The 20322-nt window shown below is 37.6% G+C and overlaps 1 protein-coding gene across 8 annotated transcripts in view; it reads right to left on the reverse strand.

Annotated features, from left to right (window-relative positions):
• Positions 1 to 20322, reverse strand: part of hdac4 (histone deacetylase 4) — a 207009-nt gene that overhangs the window by 50861 nt on the left and 135826 nt on the right. For all 8 annotated transcript variants that reach the window (XM_079618643.1, XM_079618645.1, XM_079618646.1 and 5 more), the window contains 8 exons: positions 16258 to 16386; positions 15934 to 16046; positions 15185 to 15301; positions 14680 to 14878; positions 11432 to 11625; positions 7472 to 7678; positions 3804 to 3990; positions 3533 to 3666 (listed from right to left, as the gene is read on the reverse strand). In XM_079618643.1, coding sequence (XP_079474769.1) covers positions 3533 to 3666; positions 3804 to 3990; positions 7472 to 7678; positions 11432 to 11625; positions 14680 to 14878; positions 15185 to 15301; positions 15934 to 16046; positions 16258 to 16386 — 1280 coding nt within the window. The remainder of the gene's footprint in view (positions 1 to 3532; positions 3667 to 3803; positions 3991 to 7471; positions 7679 to 11431; positions 11626 to 14679; positions 14879 to 15184; positions 15302 to 15933; positions 16047 to 16257; positions 16387 to 20322) is intronic.

Raw genomic sequence — 20322 nt, forward strand, 5'->3', positions numbered from 1 at the left:
GCAGATCATCAGTAAGTGCTTTGTTCTAATCGCGATATGAACTGGTGTCTGTAAACCGCAAAAGACTGTTTAAATTTGAATCGCGTTTCTGTGTTTGAATGAATGAACGGCACATGTGCATGCGTTTGTTTACTAACGTTACAGCTCGCGCGTGTCTGTGTGTGTGAATGAAATATCTATTGCCTACTGAGATGAGTAAAAATCGACTGAATACGTTGAAATAAAATGTCTTTGTATAAGCAACGTTTTAAACTGCAAATTAACATTTATGCCCTAATATAGGCTATATTATAAAAGACGATATGTTACAGACGAAATATGAAAGAAGTTTGTACTGCCACATCAAAACCTAATTTCCAAGGTGCAAACAAAATCTTAAAAGGTCAATATAAGCCTTCTCTTTAAATTATTTTTGTGTTTTATTAGTGACAAATTTGGGGAGAGGATAGCCTACATAATCCAAAACTTTCTGAAAATACGAATGAGAATTAACTGCACAATTACTAGAAATGTTTACCTTGGATATTATACAATTTGCAAGCATTACACAGTTTGTGGAAAAATACACTTTTTTTTCAAGATGTTTCCAACTCTGAACCAATTCTGTAGATGTGTGTGTGTGTGTATGTATGTATGTGTATATATATATATATATATATATATATATATATATATATATATATATATATATGTGTGTGTGTTGTCTTTGCATTCTGTGTGGCTCAGTGACACACTCAGTGAAAGGCTCATTAGTATGCAGCATTAGCAGCTCTTCTTTGTCTTCTCCAGGTGTGAATGAGGACATTATTCATGACCTTCTTGGATCATTCACGCCCCCCTGCATATTGCCTTTCCAAACAAAAAGTGTCTTACAAAATTTAAATCAATCTATTGTTTAATGTGAACGATTAGCCCGGATGATTTTCAGATCATTTTGAAGTAAATACTCTAGCCGACAACATCCATTAGTCAACAGTATTGTGGGAATATGTGAAGTTGGTCGTTTGTGGTCTTATATCAGAACATTTAAGTTTGAGTTTTTTGAATAACCACGCATAAATAATATTCTCTCAAAAATGCAAACATGTACATACATGTTGCTCACATATTATGATAGTCATGTTCGTGCTAAATAGAGTGTAATTACACCTTTGCCATTAATATGTTTATAAGCAACTGAAAAAAATAAAAATATCAGGGCATTTCAAAACATCTCAAGGACCCCAAAAACACCTTAGACTCCAGAGGGTTAAACAAAGTGACGTGACTGAGGTCATGCGACCGCCGTGTACTTTGTTTATAGCCGGTTGGTATTTAAAGGTACAAAATGTAGGAATTGAATGAATAAAGACATTGATTTTAGCTAATAAAATACTTAAAAAAACTACACAGTGTACCTTTAAGATTCAAAGTTGTGTTCAATTGTGAAGAACAAAATGTGTAAGAATCATAAGCTTTTGGTAGTCACAGCAAAAATCCAATGGAAAAATCCTACTGGGTTTTTGTCGAGGGAACCAGGGTGATGCTAACTCCGGGATGGCCTACAAAAAAACATAATCCCTGCAAAACTATACGCTGACTTAAGTCTTTAGCTGTCGTAGCAGAGCTGAAACAGGCCCGCTGTCCACCTCCCACTCCAAACTGGGCCCCACATGCCTGTAGAACAAAGCCACCGGCCCTCGGAGGTGCCGGAGCTGCTTTTCCCTCGTTTAATAGCTCTGGCCTCCGAGGCACAGACCATCCGAGAGGGAGGCGGACCTGCCCACCTGTGGAAGCGCTCTGGGGAGGGTTCCAAAGAGGTGACACCTGCAACAGGACGTACTACCTCTCGGATTTAACAGCATGGCCCGTTAAAGAGGGGCCCCGGGGGCCCGGTGCTGGCTGGCGGCAGCTTAAAACAACCCTACACTCTTTAAGGGCCCCCCTGCTGTAGATTAGGGGGTATTAGAGTCATGACTGCCTTTAATTGAGGCCCAATTCACTGTTTCCATCTCCCAGAACAATAAACATCCCCACCACGGAGCGAATGTAGGCGAGAGAGCAGACGCGCGGCCGTGCCATTGTGGTGCTTGTTTACTTGTTTGTTTGGAGGAAAACAGAGACTGCAGCTATGCGACTGCCTCGAACAGGCCTGACGCAATGGAGCCAGCGTGGCAGGAGAGATTAGATCCAGCGAGAGCCAGTAGGCACCAGCGATCAGGACTCCAGATGAGGAGAGAGCTCAGGAATTGCCCTCAGCAGGTGGAGGCAGAGATAAGCAAGCACACACTGCTTTTTCTGCGCTAACTTCAGGGGAGAAATGTGAGAAAGGGAGTAAAATAATGTTATTTATAGCTCAAAGCATACTATATTTAGTAAACTAACTGTGTGGAGTTTCGTGTGGGACCACATGTCGGCATTTTAATTTCATTTTTGTCATTTTAATTTGGAAATTAACCAAGTTGCATGATTGTGAAACATTTAGAATTAAATTAAGAAATACACAATCATTCAAAAAAAATTTTTTGGGAATGGAATTAATACTTTTAATTCAGCAAGGATGCATTATATTAAACAAAAGTGGCAGTAAAGTCTTTTACATTGTTACAAATAATTTATATTTCAAACAAATGCTATTTTTTATACTTTATATTCATCAAAGGATCCCGGGGAAAAAAAGTATCAAGGTTTCCAGAAAGATATTAAGCAGCACAACTGTTTTCAACATGAATAATAATAAGAAAATCATCATATTAGAATTATTTGTGAAGGATCATGTGACTGAAGATTCAGCTATGATCACAGGAATAAATAACATTTAAAAAGAAAAAGAAAACAGTATTTTAAATTGCAATAATATCTCACAAGATTACTGTTTTACTGTGTTTTTGATCAAATAAATGCAGCCTTTGTGAAAAAACAACAACATGAAAAATCTTACCGGCCCTAAACTAATCTCATTAAAATTGAAAATGTGGCTCATCAGTACAAAAGGCCAGATGCGGCTGCTTGGATTGAAACAGAAGATGCTCTCTGGCTCATGCTCAGATCACGCTGGAGAACATGATCATCAGGCTTTGAGCAAACCTGTCGTGTTCATGCAGCTGAAGTGCTGCTGTCCTTAGAGGAACAAACCAAATACTAAGACTTTTTTTCATTCGAATTCGAACTATTTTCACAAGTGGTCTCAGACATTTGGACCCCTGCAGTAATTCACCGGCACTTATATGAACGTTTTCTGCCTCCTTTTCTCTCCCGGCTCAATTTTCCCTCGAACACACTCAAATCAATCTCACTCCCCCTTTTCTGTTGAGTAAAACTCTTTGGTTTATTCATAAAGTTTCATCAAAGGGAGTGTGTGGCTGTGTTAGTGATGGCTGAACAGCGCCCTCTACAGATGCCAAAAATATCCTTCACCTTGATAAAGTTAGCAGCAGGAGGCTGAAGCTGAAGACGACAGAAATGCGTTTAGTGCTGAAACATCATTTCACGTTACCGCTAAAACAGCAGATGGATGATGTCACAAATGTACAGATGTGAGCAAACGAATTACCTCACACTGGCCGCGCAGTCCTGTCTCCTGCAGTCGAGACCAGATGCTCTGGATGCGTCCGGCGTGCTCGGGGTGGATGTTACTGTTTCCACACATGCACTGGTGTTTCTGCATCAGGGTGTCGTACACCAGACCTGTAGGGGCACAAATACTTATTTTAAGGAGGGATACAACCTAAATATGAATATATTTAATATCCAGATGCTTAGTTGTTTTCCTTAGTTGTTTAGTTGGTAATCCCATGGCAATGATATCTAATCCAGTGACTGACCGGTGGTAAAGCGTGGTTTGGCTGCTGGTTCCTGGACCACAATGGGAAAGGTGGCGGAGGCTGGGGACGATTGCGCCCTGGACAGGGGCCGATGGCCTGGGAAGATCACAGACAGTCCGGCCGCCTCCATAGACGCCTGATAGTTCCTCAGCTGATGGATCCTCTGTTGCTCCAACAGGAGAGCTTGCTGCTCGGAGACAACAACAGAAGAGTTTTCTCTTGAAATAAATGTGAAACGTTGCAAGTGAATTTGTGGAAACAAACGGGTATCTTTGGGAGGAGGTTTCATCCTTCATTCATTCATACGGATGAAAATCAAGTGCTTCAGGCATCCTGCAGTTACACAAATAACCAGCAGGTGGCACTCAATACATTGAAAAACACAGACAAGAGCGTTTTAAGTAGAAAATGCTTCATATTTTGAAAATCAAGGAGAAAGACTTCACTTATTATGCAAATTACGGTGAGAGTGTTTCAAAATACACTTTACATATTCACAATGCTTTGCATCCAGCTGTTCAAGACTAAATTTAGGCTGTTGGAAATGTGCTTTCTAAGGCGGTATATGAAGGTCTGAAGACAGGAAAGTACATGGTCAAGGTAGTTCGTTTACAGAATAAAAATTGCATTTAGGTTGGAAGATGAAAATTATTTTTAAATACGCATAAAATATTTTCATTACCATTCAAAATTTTGGGGTGTGCAAGATTATTTTTTTTTAATGTTTTTGAAAAAAAGTATCTTAAACTCAACAAGGCTAAATTGAATTGATAATATATAAAGACACAGTGATGCAAAGCTGAATTTTCAGCATCATTGCTCCAGTCTTCAGTGTCACATGATCCTAATGATTTGCTGTTCAAGAAACATCTCTTTTTAAAAATATATATTTTTGTGCAAACAACATTTTTTTTCATGATTCTCTGAGGAATAAAAAGTTCAAAAGAACAGCATTTACTTGAATTAGAAATATTTGGTAACATTATACATTTACTCACCAATTTATTTAATTGTGCTGAACACAATTATTAATTTCCAAAAAGCCACAAACCCCAAACATTTGAACAGTAGTGTATATTTCAATGTATACTGTAAGAGACAAGCATTGCAGCCATCAAATAATATCTTGGATATGTCTAAATCTGACATATCTGATCATTATACAGTGATGTTATGGTTCCTCGAAGCTGGTCTGAAACCTCAGGAAGTTCTTCATCTTCATACATAAGCACTGCTTGTTAATTGGCAGCTATCCTCAGTTTCGGACACAGCTTTAGTTAGCTGATGAATATTTCAGTTTGATTGCAGGAAAACGCAGAGGGTTTCAAACCCCTGCTGCCCATTAAGAAGCAAATGAGCTGGACCTAAAGGATCTCGTGCACACCTCCTGTTCATTTAAAAAAGCAGTGATTAAGCATTGAGGACCCGTGGTTGCATTAAACAGTTAATGCGTTAAAAAAACACTCGTTTTTCAAGGATTGCACAAATAAACTCACATTAAGAATTTTTATGTTAATAAAAAACACTTTAAACTATTCTGCTTGTGCATTAATGAAACTGGCACGTTACTGTTTGCACAGCTGCTTAGCCAGTAATTGCTCTTTTTGTATTTGACATAAACTCCCATTGTTTTTTGGCAGCTTTAAGTAAAATCGCCGCATGTCTTCAGCTGAGTGAGTGCTAGAAGGACACGCTGGCTGCGTACCAAATCGCATACTCTCTTGAGGTTCTCAAGGTATTTTGAATAAGCAATTACTTATTGATCGCTAAAAAAAGTATGTTATATATGAATGTAAACCGGACGTACTACATTCACCATGTTGTCATTATCATGTGACCAACCAGCGTCAGTTACATCGCTTCGGTCCCATTCATAAATCCTCTCCCGTGGCCTCATGGGATAGTAAAGTGTGTACATTTTAGAGTCTGACCGGAAGTAGTAGGTCATCCGGGTACTCTTTTATGAGTACTGTGAATTATGATATACTTCTTTTGCAGACAGTTTCTTGTTTCTACAGATCATTCTTGATGGTTAATAAGCACTTGTTCCACCAACAGGGTGCTTGTTTCCTTACAGGAGCCTGTTGCTCCCCCTTCTGGTGCTCAACGTGTCTGTGGCTTCATTCTGTGCCGTTCAAAGAAACCATTTATTGTGCATTTTTACATTCTCAAGAGCGACAGACAAAGCCGTATATTTTATATATATTTTATATAGTATATATATATGTCCCCGATTTTGCGGGAAAGTCCCGAAATTGAAAGCTTTGTCACGCTTCCTTCAAGACATACGCTGTATCCTGCATATCGATTATGTCTGTATTATCTAGTTTTAAATATGTAATATTGCATATATTTAGAAAAATGCCACTCTTTAGAATACATTTTTCTAGCTGACTATCGAGCTATGGACATTGAATAGCTTTTCTGAGGTAAATGTAGAGTTCTGTGACATTGTTCACAAGCCATTTTATTGACTTCTTTCTGCGGTTAAAACACTGATTGAGCGACTACATGAGACATGGCACATTTTGTGGCTAGATTTTAGATTTATTTTTACTTCATAGGAATGGTACGAAACTTTGTTAAGGTTTTGGCAACAGCTGTGTGAGCTCACAAAAGAAAAAAAAATCATGGACATGATTCGAAAAGGTTAAATAGTCCTGAAAAATATAGTAACAAAAATGACAGCATTGGAAACAAACGGGAGACGAATGTCATCTAGTGAAAGTGCGGTCCTGCGCCCAAACTAAATTTGACTAAAAGCTCATTTGTTTTAGTTATCAACCTCAACTTTGGAACACAGCTTGTTTAGATATATTTGATTTTCTCACAGTTTAGAGTAAAACATGTTTCAGAAAATATATATTTCACATACAACTTGAAAATGGTAATTTTATGCATTTTTCATATTAATTGTAAAATTGTATAACTTTTTTCACTTCAGCCATAATATGTCAAGTATCGTCTATAAAAAAGACCAAACTCCAAAGCAGTCAAAACAGTTTAAGTTGGAAATGTAATTTTCAGGTCCTTGCTCACAAAGTGAATACATATTATTACTACTGCATACATATACTACCATTAAATCCCCTAAAAATATAAAATAAAAACATTATCGAACTAAAATATAGTAAAATAATTTAATTGAATAAATAAATAAAATAAATTTGATTCATTTTTGAAATTTCAGTTTTAAAGAGCAGCAAAATGGTATTTATAGTTTGAATATCATAATTAAAATTGACAAAATTGGAAAGCTAAGACTTCATATCTTTCATATCAAAAAGTAACAAAGCACAGAACTTGCTGCAATTTATTGGATGGGAGGAACGCTACAAATAATGTTTAGTGAAGTTGTTCACGCATCAACTGAAAAAAGCATAGACCAAGAAAATGATTCTTAAGATATTGGTTTATCAAAATGAGAATGGATAAAATCGAGAAAACAATATTTTCCACTCAACCCTTAAGTTCATTTTATTTAGTAAACTGAATATGTATCGTGGGGTAAATGACATTGTATCACTCGAACCAAGGCAAGCCGAGTGTCAGTCACAGAGCCAATGGTTACAAAGCTTACTGGCGATTTAAAGCATGTTAATATTTACATAGTCTAAAAGTATTGAATTTGTGTCCCGCAATAACCAGGAGGTCAGCCTGATCCTCACCTGTCTGAAGAGCAGCTCTTCCTCAACTTGTCTCTCTCTCTGCTGGAACTCTTCCTCCTGCTCATCCAGAGGTTCCTGTTTGATGATGACCCCGTGAGGAAGACCCTCGGAGGAGTCTCCCAGCCCCTGGTGCTCCCTCAGCTCCTCTTCCGTCTCCTCCGGGTGGCTCTCGTGCTGTCGGCCCGGCTCGCTCGGCTTGGCCATCATCTGAGACAGGTGGAGAAACACGTCATCACTTCATCGGATCGATCAGACTCCTAACCATACAAATTAATCATTTTATTAGAGAGTACAATAGAATGTGTATTCAACGGTGTCTGGGGAATAACTAACTAAAATTAGCAATGCGACTAAATTATGCACTACCGTTCAAAAGTTTGGGGTCAGTAAGATCTTTTTTCCTTTTTTAAACAGAAAAGACTTCTATGAAAACATAAAAAAAATCGTATCGAGCCCAAACTCATGAAATGTTAGTGCATTTTTCCGAAAGGGTAAAATGTAAATATATCTTATTATTATTATAAAAAAAGTAAACATTTCAAAAGTACATGATCTGCATTTTTTTGTTTTGTTTTAGGTTGTAGTGTAGCTAACACATTTCATCAAAAGCATAAGTCCTTAAAGTCAGCATAAAATTGACCTTATTTCATTTATAAATACACCTTTTTTAAACATCGAATGGCCCGTTTCATTTAGAAATACATTCCTTAATGTAAAAGAAATTCACAAGAGAATGACTTCAGAACACATCTGCAACGCACAAAGATCTTCTGTCAAAAAAAACAAAACACAGAGTCAAAGCTACAGTTGCATTCAATAACATTCCTGGAACAACAGGAACAAAAGAAACTGTCCTCTTGGCTCAAGTTCATGCTGTGACAGCTGTGTCTAACCCTATCACTGCTGCAATGACAGCTCTAGCCCCGCCCTCACACACACACACACACACTGGAGTCGGGTAAAAACACGGGCCCCTGGCACTCTGCCAAGGGAACATAATTGACGTCAGAGCGCTCTGCAATTGCCTCATCTGTGTGCTTCATTCCAAACAAGCTTTTCTTTTTTCATATTCTCCTCTTTGTTTTCCTCCCCCTTCCTCGCCACAACTACATCTCTCCCTTCAGCTTAGTGAACATGTTCATGTCATTTCTTTGTAAAAGGAATCAGCCAAAGCCAAAATGACGGGAATAATCCAAAATTTGGGGACAAACATCATAAATTTCCTCACAAGGATAACATGATTATAAACGTCTAGTTGCCACAGATACATTCATACTAGATACCATTTGAAAGCTTAAAAACTTTCCAAAAACATCTCAACAAAAACATCTCCGAGGCCTTTTTGTCATAAAACTTCCATAAGCCCAGAACATCAAGCTAGACCTTCAGTCAGTGTTAGCAGCTCAGCACACACATGTTGGCTTGGGTCATGAATATTAATTAAGTTATCTGAATTCTGTCATTATTTATCCATCCTCATGTCGTTCCGTTAGTAAACAATGGTAAGCAAAGGCTGTCAAGCTCAAAAAGTGACAAAGCGCCACAGAGAGGTAGTCTTGAGTACTATATTTTATCTAGTTTTCTGAAACCAAACGATAGCTTGAATGAGGAAAGCACAGAAATGAAGACATTATTCACTGTATAGCTGTCAAACACCCAGGATGCCAGCGATCAAAATAGAGCAAATCACCGTTTGAAAATAAACGGACCCTTCAAACATACAGTAAATAGTGTATCAATTATATAATTACGCCTCTAGATGGCGACAAGTGACTGTAAAAAAAATGAACCTGTCATTGAATCGTTCAATCAAGTGATTCGTCCAGAAATGAAACAAGTCAATGAATCATTCAATATGAAACCAAAAAATTGTGATTCTCAATTTATCCAGAATTGTGCAGCTCTAATTCCCTGACATTCTTCACCGCGGCAGCTCTTAAATCTCATTCAAAGCTTCACACATGAGAAATAGGCCCAAACGCTCACATGAATTTATTGTCCAGAGGCCACACAAATGAAGTGCAAAAGTACAAGGTGCGCAAAACGTTTTCGAGCACCTCGCACTGTATTTGTTGCCTCTGAACAATAAATTCATATGATATTTTTGGCATATTTCTTGTGTGCGGAACTTCTTTTGTCATTTTTACAAATTTTGAGCTATTTTTTAAATCTGATTCTATTCATTCACCTGTTTTTGGACTAGTGTCTGGCGCTACGCTTTTCCGTTCTCTCCACTGGACTATTAAGTTTAACATTTGACCATGTTTAAATCGATTTCACATATTTTTCCCTAAACGCATTGTATAAAATGCACAAATTTGGGCCACAGATGTCACGCACTGGACCTACTTTAATATGCAGGAAACCACATGCACAGATTCACAACATATGCCGTCTCACACCTCCACAGCAAACTTCTAACTTCTAAAATATAGGAACGGACTGAAATCTAAACAGCGTAAGCATTGCTTGGGAAGCATTAAATCCTCTGACATCTGCTGAGCAAAGAGGCCGTATTCCCAGAAGCCCCGAGTGTAGCGCTGAGGTGATCCACACCCAGTGATCTCATTCCGACATGTTTGTGTGCAGGCATGGATTAACTCCATAACTAATCTATAATGCACATTTGCAGTGGTGCACAGGCATTAGAAACAAACCCAAAACCCTGTAGGATAATGAGCCAGCACTAGTAATCTCTACAGACTTCACCACACACTCCATGAGGAGGAATAAAATGGGGAGGTTATAGAGCACGGCAAGTCGTTTTCCTCATTCATTCTTTTCCCATAGGGATTTAAAATCCTTCAATGAAAAGTTAATAATGAAGCAAATCAACGAGACTTCATTCATTACAACATTGCAAACTTCGTTCCGAATCAAAAATTATATGTATATGTAAAAATAAATCATATAAAAAGTATATGAAAATGCAGACATTTAGTTTAGGAAAGAATAAACTGCTCATACCATCAAACATTTGTATTAATATTTTAATGAAAAAAGGAAAAAAAAATTGTTACATTTATTTGCAAAATAATTTTCCAGCAAAACGATAGGGGGGAAAAAATGTTTTTTTTTTTATTATTTTTATTATTTTATTCAGCAAGGAAACGTTAAATTGAAAAAAAAAGTGAATTTTGTAATGTTATATAAATAATCAATGCTGTTCTTTCAAATCTTAAGCTAAAAATATTAAGCTATAAAAATATTAAGCAAAACAACTGTTTTCAACATTGATAATAAGAAATGTATCTTGAGTATCAAATCATCATATTATAATGATTTCTGAAGGATCATGTGACACTGAAGACTGGAGTAATGATGCTGAAAATTCAGCTTTGCCATCACAGGAATAAATTACATTTTAAAATATATTCAAATAGAAAATTATTTCATGTTTTTATTTTTATTTTTTATATAGCACAAATAAACAACAGAAGTTGACCACGGTGCTTTACAAGGCAAAAGTCCAGGAAACATGAAAGGAAGAGCAAAATACCATTAACACATAATGTAATAAATGTTAAACTCATTTAAAAAATATTATTGCTGTTTTTATTTAATTTTGGATCAAATAAATGCAGCCTTTGTGAGCATAAGGGACATCTTTCAAAAATAAATATTGGTAGTGGTTGTGCATATATTTTGTGTATTACTTTTTTTCTTCTTTTTTTTTTAAATGCGAAGGATTGTTATTTTTCTAAAACTTCAAAAATATAAATCTTTTAAGGTGGGACCAGCAGACAAAATAGTTACTTAAACCCTGTTTAACAGAATTCAGCACAGAAATAGCGATTCCAAGCGTAGATTCAGTCTGGGTCCGCTCATTACTGCAGTCCCACGTACACACACACACACACACACACTAGCAGAGTGCTTCCGGTCTGACCATATAAGGACTGCACATCCTGCTGGTTGCCATGGTGATTAAGGGAGCTAAAGACAGACAGAATGCTGTACCTTGCTGATGTGAAGCTGCTGCTGCTGGAACTGTTGCTTGTGTTTTTCCAGGAACTGCTGGTGTTGCTGTTGAACCACCAGCTGCTGTAGCGCCTGGGCGTTCTGGGGCAGGGGGGCCGACTGCGTGCGTCCGAGGGGCCGATGCTGCCGGAGCTTATGGATGGGATGGGACTGCAGGGGCACGCCACCCAGGCCTGGGGACACAACACATGGGCTTTGGGTTACACAGCAGATTCTAGTTAGCACTTAGCCCTGAACTAATTAACACCTTCGCCCGCTTTTGCTCTCGGGGGGGTGAAGTTTCCTGAACACACACACGACTGAAGATTTAAGCGCATCTCCGGCTCAGTTTTAGGCGGCATGCCCACGGGTCGCTTGTGAAGCATCTAGTGCATACAAAACTAGCAAGATCCTGCTTAAAAGTCATTCAAAAATGCAACTGAATGGAACAGAACACAGACCTTGAGTTGAGATTTTAAAGTGTAACGATTTCAAACTTAACATACCGTCCTAAATATGTGCAACAAAAACAACAACCCCCCCAGTAAAATATATTTATTTCAATAAAAGTAATAAAACTTACATAAATCGGTAGTGTGTGTGTGTATATATATATATATATATATATATATATAAAATAATAGATAATATCAATTACTATATATTATAATACATCATATTTTCAAATCATTACATAAAATAAATATATTAAATTATTCAATATGAAATATAGATAACATGACATAATATACATAATAAAATACAATATAAAATAAAATGTGATCTTTATATAGTAAAATAAAAAAAACTGCATGTGTATGTATGTATTTATGTATATTTATATTTATACACACATATATTTATATATATATATTTCATAGTTTTATAATAGTCCTTTAATATAATTATCAAAAAAATATATAAATATAATAAAATGTGTAATTCAACACTTGATCCATTAATACTAACACTTTTTTTCTCTTCTATTCCATATCTATCTATCTATCTATCTATCTATCTATCTATCTATCTATCTATCTATCTATCTATCTATCTATCTATCTATCTATCTATACATACGTATACTGCATTAGACTAAACTGGGAAGGGTCACAACACTTGCATATTGTTGTCTATTTTTAGTTGAATTGCTTCTGTTGCTCTCACTATTAGAAAGTCGCTTGGGATAAAAGCGTCTGCTAAATGATTACATTTAAATGTAAATATACACACTGAATGATGGATCACCGGAACAAAAGCTATTCAGTCAGAAATTATTATTTTTTTCCTTAATTTTTTTATTGCCATTATTGCGCCACTCTGCTTCAGACACACTCTCCGTCCCTCCCAGGGGCTTGACACTTCCTGTTTGTAGACTTCCTGTGCGCTGGATTTGACAGCAGTGGGCGGAGGAAAGGTTAGCTCTTTAACGTGATGGTCTATGATGGCACAAATCATTAGTCAGAATTGACTGCGCCAGTGAGGCGTCTCTCTCTCATCCTCAGGATAAGTATTGACCTCTTCTTATTGCCAGCCTCCCTCTCCCGTCTCTCGTGAAGCCGTTCCTGGCACATCAGGAGGCTAATTAACACCGCCTTTGACTAATTTGATTAAAATGAGCCTTCTTTAGTGCGTATCGGAGGAAATTGAATCCAATTTATAAAGGACGCTGCATAACCTATGCTGGACTAATTACAACCAATAACTGCATGACAACCGCAGGGAGAACGGAGCGCGACGCATTAAGATCCTGCGAGGCCCCGGTGGACCTGCCTGTTTGGAGGCCCCCCTTTCCCGCAATTTTGAGATATAATGTGCAAATAATGGGAAATTATGTCACAAATGTGAGAAATATTTGTGTATTACGAGAATCAACGAACCATGCGAATAATACATTGGAGTAATACAACACTCGCAAAGATTAATTATTAAATTAACATTTTTCCCAAAATGGGAGCAGTGGTGTAAAGTGTGTCAGATGCTTTAGGATAAGCAGTGCCAATGTGAACTTTGACCTCAAAATCCATTTGACCTGCTGAAAATTTGAAACCAATTGAACCAAACTTCCTTCCTTTCAAAGAAAATAGAAATTTTCTTTACTGAAGAAGCTACATCAGAAACAGAGTCTGGAGAACGGCAACATTTCATATTTCCCTACAACCTAAAACATCAGCTAAAATGTGGAATAATGCCATAATCTGTTCAATAAAGGATCTTTTTATAGAGGCCCCTCCCCCTCTTCTTTTGTTAATGTTTAAAACATAATAACTACAAAGAACAAAACAAATACATAAAATCAAAATGAACATATTTTGAATATTAAAGTCGGCAAGAAATTAAAATTGACCCTATTTACTTTGTTAGCGGATATTACTAGTCTTGTGGTGAACAATTAATCCGTGCAAGTTAATACACGGAAAAAAATTGTTTGCCGAAGTTATCTTTAATCAAAGTCTGAAAAGTTACTTCCGGGTCTGGAATGGTTCTTTTTCTGATGACATAGGCTTGACTGCTTGGGTTGGTTAATCGCTTAACCACTCCCCTCAAACCGTTACTCTGCTTTCGGGCGAGAGATGGAGAGGAGGAGCGCTGAAGTAAAACCCTGCCCTCTGTTCAATATTCCGTTTCACTCGGAAATGCGTCACAACACTTGAGAAAAGTCGTTTGCAACTTCCGGTTCACGCGGACTTTAAACATTATATGGCTGGTTTATGGATATCTTTAAGAAAATTTAAATAATAGCTAGTAAATTGTCATATTATATATTTTTTATATAAATAAATAAACAAATTGAAAGTAAAAAAATGGAATATCAAACTACGTTTTCCTTTAAGAAAATATGAAAAAATTAAAATTAGAAACATAATAGTGCATTCTTATATTACATTTTTAATATAATATAATATAAGAAACTGTGAATAATGAAATGTAAAATAAGACATTGAAACATAATGGATATATTGTATTTCTAAGATAGATATATAGATATATAGTATTTTAATAATAATATAATATAATAATCAAGTACCAAGGATGCTATTTACAAGGCAATATATTCAATGGTAATTATGTTCTAGACATTCTCTTCTTATTTCAGTTGTCAGCTGATGTAAAAAAAAAAAAAAAAAAAAAAAAGTGCAAACATTTTTTCTTTCTTTTACCAGCGACAACAGTCAGCGCTCACCCCATCTCTGCAGGTAAAAGGTGTCTTGGTAACATCAATATTGGTTATTATGACTGAGACTGACCTGCGACCAGGGAGTTCTGAGCGGCTGACTGCTCCAGAAGCACCATATGCTGGAGGAGTGTGTTGTGTGCCGAGCCGCTCTCCCGCTCTAAGGAGGAGGCAGTCAGGTAAGACGGCAGGTGGGCTCCTGGCATGAACGGAGTGGTTATGGGTATTCCTGGCACTGCCATTCTGTCACCATCCTGCTGGCCAGATGCCATCTATGTGGGGAGAGAGAGCGAGAGAGAGAGAGAGAGAGAGAGAGAGAGAGAGAGAGAGATCATAAGCCAAAAGGAATCCAGGGCAATATAAGAAAGAGAGGACATTCCCTCGTAAATAATTCTTGTGTGAGGACATTGCTTGCGTCAGTAAGCTGTGGTCAGCCATTGTCTCTCAAAAGCCTCTTTTTGAAATGCCACTGGTGCTGAAAAGCCACATGTGGCAACCTGACGGTCCAGACAGTGGAGTCTCTATGAGCGCACGCAAGAGGGCCGGCCCCCGATGGAGAAAAAGAAAGATGGACTCACGCTGGAAGGGCCGGTGGCTGGCAGGCCCAGGGTGATGTTGGGAAGGGAGGGCGATGTGTACAGAGACAGCTGGCTAACAGGACCCTCTCTGCCGGCGAGTCTGTGTGCCAAAGATGGCTGGAACGACACACACACACACAAACATATGCACAGATAAATAAACCCCACCGATAAAAACAAACAGCTCTGTCTGGTCGATCTCCGGACCCCTGCGGGACGTGTCTACAGAAGGAGACTGTCGACGTCTGAAAAACATGCATGGAAACAGCCAGGACACTTCCCAAAGCAACATGACAAGTGTGACCACCAATAAAACTGAGCTAAAACTAAAAAAGTAGAGATTTACAGGTCCATTTAAGAATACACCAATAAGCCACTAGAGAGAGATGCCATGTGTTGCAGATATGTAATACTTATTAACCCTCTGGAGACGAATTTATATAAAATCACATTCATTGTGATATATATATATATATATAAATATATATATATATATAATTATTATCATTTGAATTTAATTCTATATCATCAGTTTATGATTGAATTTATTTAAAAATTATTTTTATAAGCTTTTTATCAATTTACGAACACCCTGGCAAACCCCAGTTTGGGAAAGTTAACCATGATAAACACTTTACTCACTGCAAACGTCTACATGCTATCGTGATCTTAAACAATTGTGGTCATAGCTTCATCACCCAAAAAGTCAGAGTCACACTAAAGCTGGTGAAGTATGCCGTGCTCTGTACCTCCATTGGACTGTTGGAGATGGATCCAGCGATGCCGTTCTCATTAGTAATGTTGTTTGAACTGTTGTTGGGTGAACTTGGCCCAGAACCAGGAGCGCTGCTACATGCCGATTCTGAGAGAAAATGGGCGGGAAAAACACGATTAATTTGGTGCCAGTCAAACCTGCACGGATGTTGGAATCATGGCCTAGCAGTCGGGTCATTGATCTGTGGTGAGCATGTGGGAGACACAACTTACCCAACTCTTCTGCCAATCATTTTTTGACAAGTCTCTACTTTCAATATGAATAAAACATGAACTATGTTCAAGACGGATGCTCTCACCTGCCATGTCCAGAGAACGCTTCTTTGCAGAGGTGACCTGCCCATCCTTCCGCCGAAGCAACGGGCTACTCCTGCGCTCCGTAACTTTCTGCTTCAGCCTGGATCGGAGCTTCAGGTTAGGCTCAGATGCTAATGGGAAACGGAAAGAGGACAGTCACTAAAATAAAGCAAGAACAGGACAGATATTTAATCCTGCAACTGTGCTTTTAAGTAGCAGGATGTGTGACATTACAACTAAATAGAGAACACACACTTAGGCTTTGTTCCAAAAAAGCATTTTTGTCTATTGCAAACTTTTCCTCAGAATCAGTCCGAAAGCCATCTTATCACCTATTACGACTAGAAATGTTTCTCAGTGGAGATTTGGGATGTTTTGGTTTTAGATGGATTTTAATTAATTCGTTTTATATATGTATTTAATTTTTTTTGGTTATTTATGTATATATTTTTCTAATTCAATTATAACTCATAAAGCATTCAATACTGAAAAGTGTTGATGAAAAATGTGATTATTCTGATAAAACATTGATTATTTCACATAGTATTTGTGTACAAGATACTTTATGCTTAAGCTCACTATTTGTATTTACTCTATGGCACAAAGTTTTTCAAATCAGTCATTTGTATGTATGTATGCATGGATGTATGGATGGATGGATGGATGGATCTAATTAGGACTAATTAATCCTTATAAAAGAGGCCATCTCTGGTCACTCATTATGTTTGTGAATTCAGATTCCAGTTGAAAAACAATGGTGCAAACCAGCATTTGAACAACTTCCAGCCTGGCACAGCAACTTGCCCAAAAGTTTAATCAAGTCTGTCTAAGTGTAAACACTGTAAATGAATACCCTTGGTTCCGAGTGCTTTCAGTCAAACAGTTTGCAAACACATGCTCTTGGGAGTGCGACGTAGCGTGCGACCCGCCACTGAGGCCACGCACAGGCCTGGCCAGCAATTAATAAAATGAAAGTTCAACGAGAGGGTCATGCCTATTTGAAGCTGTCATCCAGGCACGGACGTTTCTCCCATTAGCCATGGTTGACATTTTCACCTGCTCACATACTCCAACAAAGACCTCTCAATCCCTCTCTTGCCCCAATCGTGCTTTGGCGCTTGATCCTTGCTTCGTTTGTGACCCCGTGTCAAAATGTGCATGGCCCAGAAATGAGAGCACGCAAAGTTCATTAGGACCAAGTCAAGAACATAACCTCATCTGCAGACACTAACAAAAGCAATGAATAAACCTGTCAAAGTGTTCAAAACAATCACACAGATCTGCCCCGGGTGGGGCACGGTTTTTTTTCCAGCCATTGAAAAGATTTTTTTATAATATTTCAAAAAAGAAAAAGATTTTTTTTCTGGTACCATTTAAGTATTTAAGCATAAACCTAACATTTTTTTTAAACATGTCTGCTTAAAACAGGAATGGGTAAGATATAAATGGGCTAAGAAAAATAAACATATATATAATTAATATATATTATATATGGGTAAAACTTATATTAAATGTTGTACAAGATTGATATATTTAATGCAATAGCAAGTAGTCATATATATATATATATATATATATATATATATATAGAGGCAGTGCCAAAAAAAAAGAAGAAGAAGAAAAAATGATCGGATTGGAAAATAATCCACATTACAAAAATAAAACAAATGCAAATATTACAAATCTGACATCATTTTTATAATAAAATCACTCGTTTTTCTAAAGTGACAGTGTCCAACAGCGACACTAGCAGGTAAAGTTACAGCGGGACACGACTCTCTTGCCTCCCCTGAGCCCATTGACTTTTAACAGACCCCGTAATGTGTGTGCTGGGTTTGGAGGGGGGTAATTGAGAATGAATGGGGGAAAGTCACATGAGAAGAGGCAATACCTCCATCGTGATATAATTGGATATGATTGGTTTTGATTGGATATGATTGGTTTGTGTGCCTCGTTTTGGTGCGCGTTCGCGAATAGGTCTGAATGAAAAACATTATGGTGTTAATGGGAAGACTATTTATTAAAAAGTAAGTAAACAACTCACCCACATATCACTGCTTTGTCACGTAAAACCAAACTCGAAATGGCCTGAACACAGGATGACTGTGGGTTTTTAAGTGAGCAATCAGTTTGATGAAATTAAAGTTAGGCCTAGTGTGAGCAGTGTTTATTGAGCTTGATGACTGATGATCTGAAAATAAGCTGACCATAAAAAGAACAGCTGAACATTAGTTCACAAATAAAATATATTGTTTAAATTGTTACTTACTTTAAAAATGCTTAAAAACACTTTTTAATAAAATAGAACATTGTTAATGTAAAAATACAAATTAGGATTGTATTTGGTTTGGCTAAAAATTCTGATTATTTCTTCTTTTTTTTGTATAAGAAATGCTGCATTGACTGCTACTGCGTTCGAAAACTCATGCGAGTTATGTTGAACTATTAATGATGCTTATAAAAGTTAACAGTGCAATGTTTCTGCATTGCATCACAGAACAGAAATAAACATCAGAATGAATGATCATCTTATAAATACCAAAAACAATGTGATTAACACAGAGAGCACTAACATATTCCAGCAATAGAGTAAAGCAAATGATACTGAAAATGGTGCAATTGCATGCACATATTCTGAACGTTTTGGTGTTAAATGTTGGCTAAAACATAACATTCGTCCCCTCCTGCGGTTTCTAATGAGTCAGAACACGTTGTTACAGACGGATTCAAATGAATGTTCGATGTAAAAACCTATGCCACTGCCACTAATAGGCAGATGTGGAGCAAGCAAAGGTTCCATCACTTCTTCTCTCAAGAGCACTCTGTTCTGAAAAGCCAATCTTGTGGTTATACTTATCAAACTAGGTAGATATGAGGATGGCACTTCTGGTAAGTGGTAGGAAACATTCCCAGACATCTATGTTAAAGAAAGCTAGGCATGCTGCCATTATTGCCCTGCATTAGCAAGGGTGGAGAAACAGGAGCAGTGATAAAGACAGGAGTAAATTTAACATGAACCCTGTTCGGTCAATCTTATGCCATATAATGAAAAGTACAAACAAAACTTTTATACAATTACAAAACGTTTCACCGCAAGTGAACAACACCTCAAAGCTAGATATTTTTTTTCCACGCATTTAAATTGAGATTCAAAACCCAACAGCCATTGATCTACGAACCGAGTAAATGATGAAACAAACACTGCACCCAACTACATCTCCAGCTGCACAGCTTCAGTTTGACCACTTGATGAACTTTAATAGTGTTAGCATGAAATATAGGCCATAGCAGGCCGCTGTAAAGGGAATGGATGAGCTCTCTCACTGACAGCAAAGAGGACTCCAGGCCCTTGACTCTCACCTGCCTCCTCTAAAAACTGTTGAGACGGCAGAACCGATGCGAGTGTGTCTGTCCCAGAACTCTGACACGTCCGCTGCAGTGGCCCGTGATATTTGCTGATGTTACACACTCGCACACGTCTGCTTCAAACTCAACTCTTGAAGGGTGACGGTGACCCTACCGGGCAGCTTGATAATGCTAGGGTTGAAAACTATTTTCACAAAGTGAAAGATCAACATCAAGGATGTAACAAGGCTGTAAAGTCACCATGAAATCAAAATTGACAAGTCTTGTTTTTTTTTTTTAAATTACAGTATTTATAATAAATGAATTATCCGTAAACATAATTTTTGTACCCGTCATGTACCCTCGTGACCTTTAATCAAATTAACTTCCCCTTCCTCTTGCAGCGATATCTCTTCTCTGATGACGTATTTACTGGCGTGAGGGCGGGACAACCTGTCACTCACATGGGATCAACCAATAGCAAACCATTCAATCAATTCCCAATGGACAAAATCAAGCCCTGCCCGACAGTTTTTTCTTATTCGGGAAGCCGCTTTACTAAGATATACATCACAATAGGGAAGAGTTGCGGGATGCATCACTATTGCAACTCCCGTTTCAACTTTAACCAAAATACAGAAAAAGCACTAGGAATATAGATATTAAAATCAATAAGCCAATATTTCTTTTCATTTTATGGTGAAAAAACAAGTGACCAAAAT

This window comes from Phoxinus phoxinus (genome assembly GCF_949152265.1).
Source record: "Phoxinus phoxinus genome assembly, chromosome: 7".
In the NCBI taxonomy this organism is placed as follows: Eukaryota; Metazoa; Chordata; class Actinopteri; order Cypriniformes; family Leuciscidae; genus Phoxinus; species Phoxinus phoxinus.